This window comes from Olea europaea, unplaced genomic scaffold (genome assembly GCF_002742605.1).
Source record: "Olea europaea var. sylvestris unplaced genomic scaffold, O_europaea_v1 scaffold4877, whole genome shotgun sequence".
NCBI lineage: Eukaryota > Viridiplantae > Streptophyta > Magnoliopsida > Lamiales > Oleaceae > Olea > Olea europaea.
This window is the reverse complement of record NW_019263190.1, coordinates 1-3,432: the sequence shown is the minus strand read 5'-3', so window position 1 is coordinate 3,432 and position 3,432 is coordinate 1. Positions and strand designations below refer to the sequence as shown.

The 3,432-nt window shown below is 38.4% G+C and overlaps 1 protein-coding gene across 1 annotated transcript; it reads left to right on the top strand.

Moving 5' to 3' along the window:
- Window positions 1-616: 616 nt before the first annotated feature.
- LOC111388320 (sucrose transport protein SUC4) lies at window positions 617-3,427 on the top strand (the record flags this gene model as incomplete). Its single annotated transcript, XM_023013000.1, has 2 exons — window positions 617-1,430; window positions 2,730-3,427. Coding segments are annotated over exons 1-2 (1,206 nt in total), but the record flags the coding sequence as incomplete, so codon positions are not given.
- Window positions 3,428-3,432: the final 5 nt, after the last annotated feature.

Below are 3,432 nucleotides of genomic sequence, written 5' to 3'. Positions count from 1 at the left end.
GTTCTGCCTTTTATCCTCCACTGTCAAAAGACGTTGAGATGTTCTTATCCCATATGTAAAGTTACTTTCAAGTCACTTTCAAATACTCGTTTAAGAAAATCCCAAGCTTCAACTCCATCGACCAAAAACAATAAAAATCTAAATTTTCAATGAATAGAGAGTTGGGTAGTTATCCATTTTGCATAAACATCGTAATTGAGGTAAATAATCCAACCTTCCACTCATTAAAAGATACAATTGTAGATTGACTAGCAACTTTGATGGTCGATAATCCGAGTTTAAAGATCCCTATTATTCGATGCAAACAAACGTTGTAGCATATTCGCACATCGTTTGCTTGTTTCGTTTCATATTTGGTTTGGTTTGATTGGTCACATGAATGATTATACAAAGATTATTATACGATTTGATGAAAAAGAATTCTTATGATCGTTTCTTTCTATTTATTTATTTATTTATTTTGTGATAAATAGACTTGATATCTCGATTGGATTAAGGACCCCTATGAAGTGTGAAAATGCGGAAAGAAATTTTATAATTTAATTGCAGGATTAACCTATTGATGTCTAATGGGAAGGAGAAAGTAATCAATTCATGCAAATTATGACTTGCCAAACAAGCCGCACACGATAATGAACTTTACAGGGACAAGGTGGTAAAACCAGTTCTGTAAAACCATGACAGAATCTTCAATAGCAGCAGCGGCCGACTGAGTGAGTGAGTGAGTTGAGCCAGCACGCTCCCCCGAACGGTTACCCTCGCTACTCTGTACTTCCCAAATTCGGCCGAACTCCTCATCAGACTGTCACCTTCTTTACGCTGATTTTCCTTCTTGTCAACGCCAACTAACTATCCATTTCGCATCGCCGTCTCCGTATCCATCGCCGTCGCCATCGCCATCGCCCTCAATTTCTGGGTTCTGATGATGATCCCGGAAACGGAGAGGAACAAAGCAAAACAAAAAAGACCATTGCAACATGGGCCGGGTTTAGGGAGGCCGCCCAAAGTGAGGTTACGCACTCTGTTCCGAGTGGCGTCGGTAGCATGTGGAATTCAATTCGGATGGGCTCTTCAGTTGTCCCTTTTAACCCCTTATGTCCAGGAACTGGGCGTCCCGCACGCATGGTCCAGTATTATTTGGCTCTGCGGCCCTCTATCAGGACTTCTGGTTCAGCCCTTAGTGGGTCTTATGAGCGATCGCTGCACCAGCAAGCTTGGACGCCGCCGCCCCTTCATCATCGGCGGTGCCACCTCCATAGTTGTTTCTGTTCTCATTATCGGCTTTTCTGCGGACATTGGATGGGTGCTTGGGGATAGGGGTGACAAGAAAATTCGTGCAGTGGTGGCCTATGTCTTTGGGTTCTGGCTTCTTGATGTGGCTAATAATATGACTCAGGGCCCCTGTCGTGCTCTGCTCGCTGATCTCACTGGTAAATTTGTACTATAAAGATGTATTTACAGGATTACATACAATTTTTGAATTAAAATTTTTTGATGCATAGATTGTAATCATAGTCAACTCAGATTTATGCCTATTATCTACAAGTTTGCGTTTCTTAATTTGTTGGAGAAACAGTTAAAATGGTCACCTAACTTTGAGATATAACAAGATCGAACATGTTCAAGTTACTGGCTCGTTCTCCGAGGCAGCATTCATCGTCTTCAACTGTCCCTCAGAGACTGGATCGGGATTTACCATGTCACTCATTTTTAATTTGTGGTGAAAATTTCACAGAACTTTTTTCTTTTGTAACTTTTGTTAGAAGTTGGTTATTCGGTTTTTCTCCCTATTAATCTTAATGGAAATGTATTTGGAAACCTATTTTCTGTATGACCCTGGTGAATCTATTTGTTTTGTATTCTGTTCTATTTTCCTTTTCGTTTGTGTTTCTTAAGTTGATAAGAAATGGATATCACCTTCATGTGGGGAAGGGAGATTTTTGGAGCTGACAGTTGAGTTTTAAATGTGTGTTTTTAGGGAAAATAGCAGGAGATGTCCCTACCATTAGACATGTGTTGCACTTTGGTCCTCAATCTTCAAGATTAAGCACTTATATTGCTAACCTTTTATTTTAGTAGAAGTCTCTAATAGACAAATAAAAACTAGTAAAAGTTTTTTTTAGTCCGTTTGGAAAATGATAAACTAGAAAAAATAATGGAGTTATGTTTGGAATATGATTAAAAGACAAAAATGTATGGAAAGCTTGAAGAGGAAAGAGATTCTTTTATAGTTTCTCTTATTATTTAAGCTTCCTACAGTTTAATACAATTAGGAGATAAGAAAATTCAAATGTAGAAGTTGACATTTCACTCTTAGGTTACATCATATTTTGTATCCATTCTTATGAGTCATCCCTCTATATTTATGAGTCTGTAATTCTTTTATTTTCAACTCCAGGCATCATAATCTGCCATAACGGATGAAAAGTTTCTAAAACAGAGAACTGGAAAATGCAGACGTTAGTTAAGAAATTTTTTTGTCAGTCTCCGAAAAAAATTTATTAAAATAAGCCATCATGATGGATGATGCAAGAACTAATAGGGGAGCCGGCCTGATTCTCTATACCACTTCAAAAATGTAACATAACCTCAACAAATAAATCAATACATTTATGGTTAATATTCTTCACAGAAAATGCTTGTTAGAATGTCATTTCATGAATTTATTTTTTTCCTATGAACTAACCCTCAAAAGTTTGACCATTTTCATTTTCCATTTTATTGTATAGGAAAGGATCACAGGAGAAATCGAGTAGCAAATGCGTACTTTTCCCTATATATGGCTGTTGGTAACGTCCTTGGATATGCCACTGGATCTTTCAGCAACTGGTTCAAGATTTTTCCCTTCACCCTCACTCCTGCCTGCAGTGTTAACTGTGCTAATCTCAAGTCTGCATTCGTTCTTGACATTATTTTCATTGTCATCACTACATGTATAAGCTTGACTGCAGCGCATGAGCAGTCCTTAAATGCAATCAACAATTCCCCTAATTTTGGTGAAGGAGGATCCCAGAATTCTTCTCAAGAGAATGAAGCTTTTTTATGGGAGTTGTTTGGAACTTTTAGGTATCTACCAGGTACTGTTTGGACGATCCTGGTTGTAACTTCTCTGACTTGGATTGGCTGGTTTCCATTTACTCTTTACGATACAGACTGGATGGGTCGTGAAATATATGGTGGCGAGCCAAATGAAGGGTCTAATTATAGCATTGGAGTCAGAATGGGTTCACTGGGTCTAATGTTGAACTCAGTGATGCTTGGGATTACTTCACTATTTATGGAGAAGCTCTGTCGCAAGTGGGGGGCTGGTTTTATATGGGGACTTTCGAATATTCTCATGACTTTATGCTTTATAGCAATGCTTATAGTTACTGCGATCAGGAGTAATATGAACACTGTTAACAATCTTCCTCCAAATGGTGTTGTCATTGC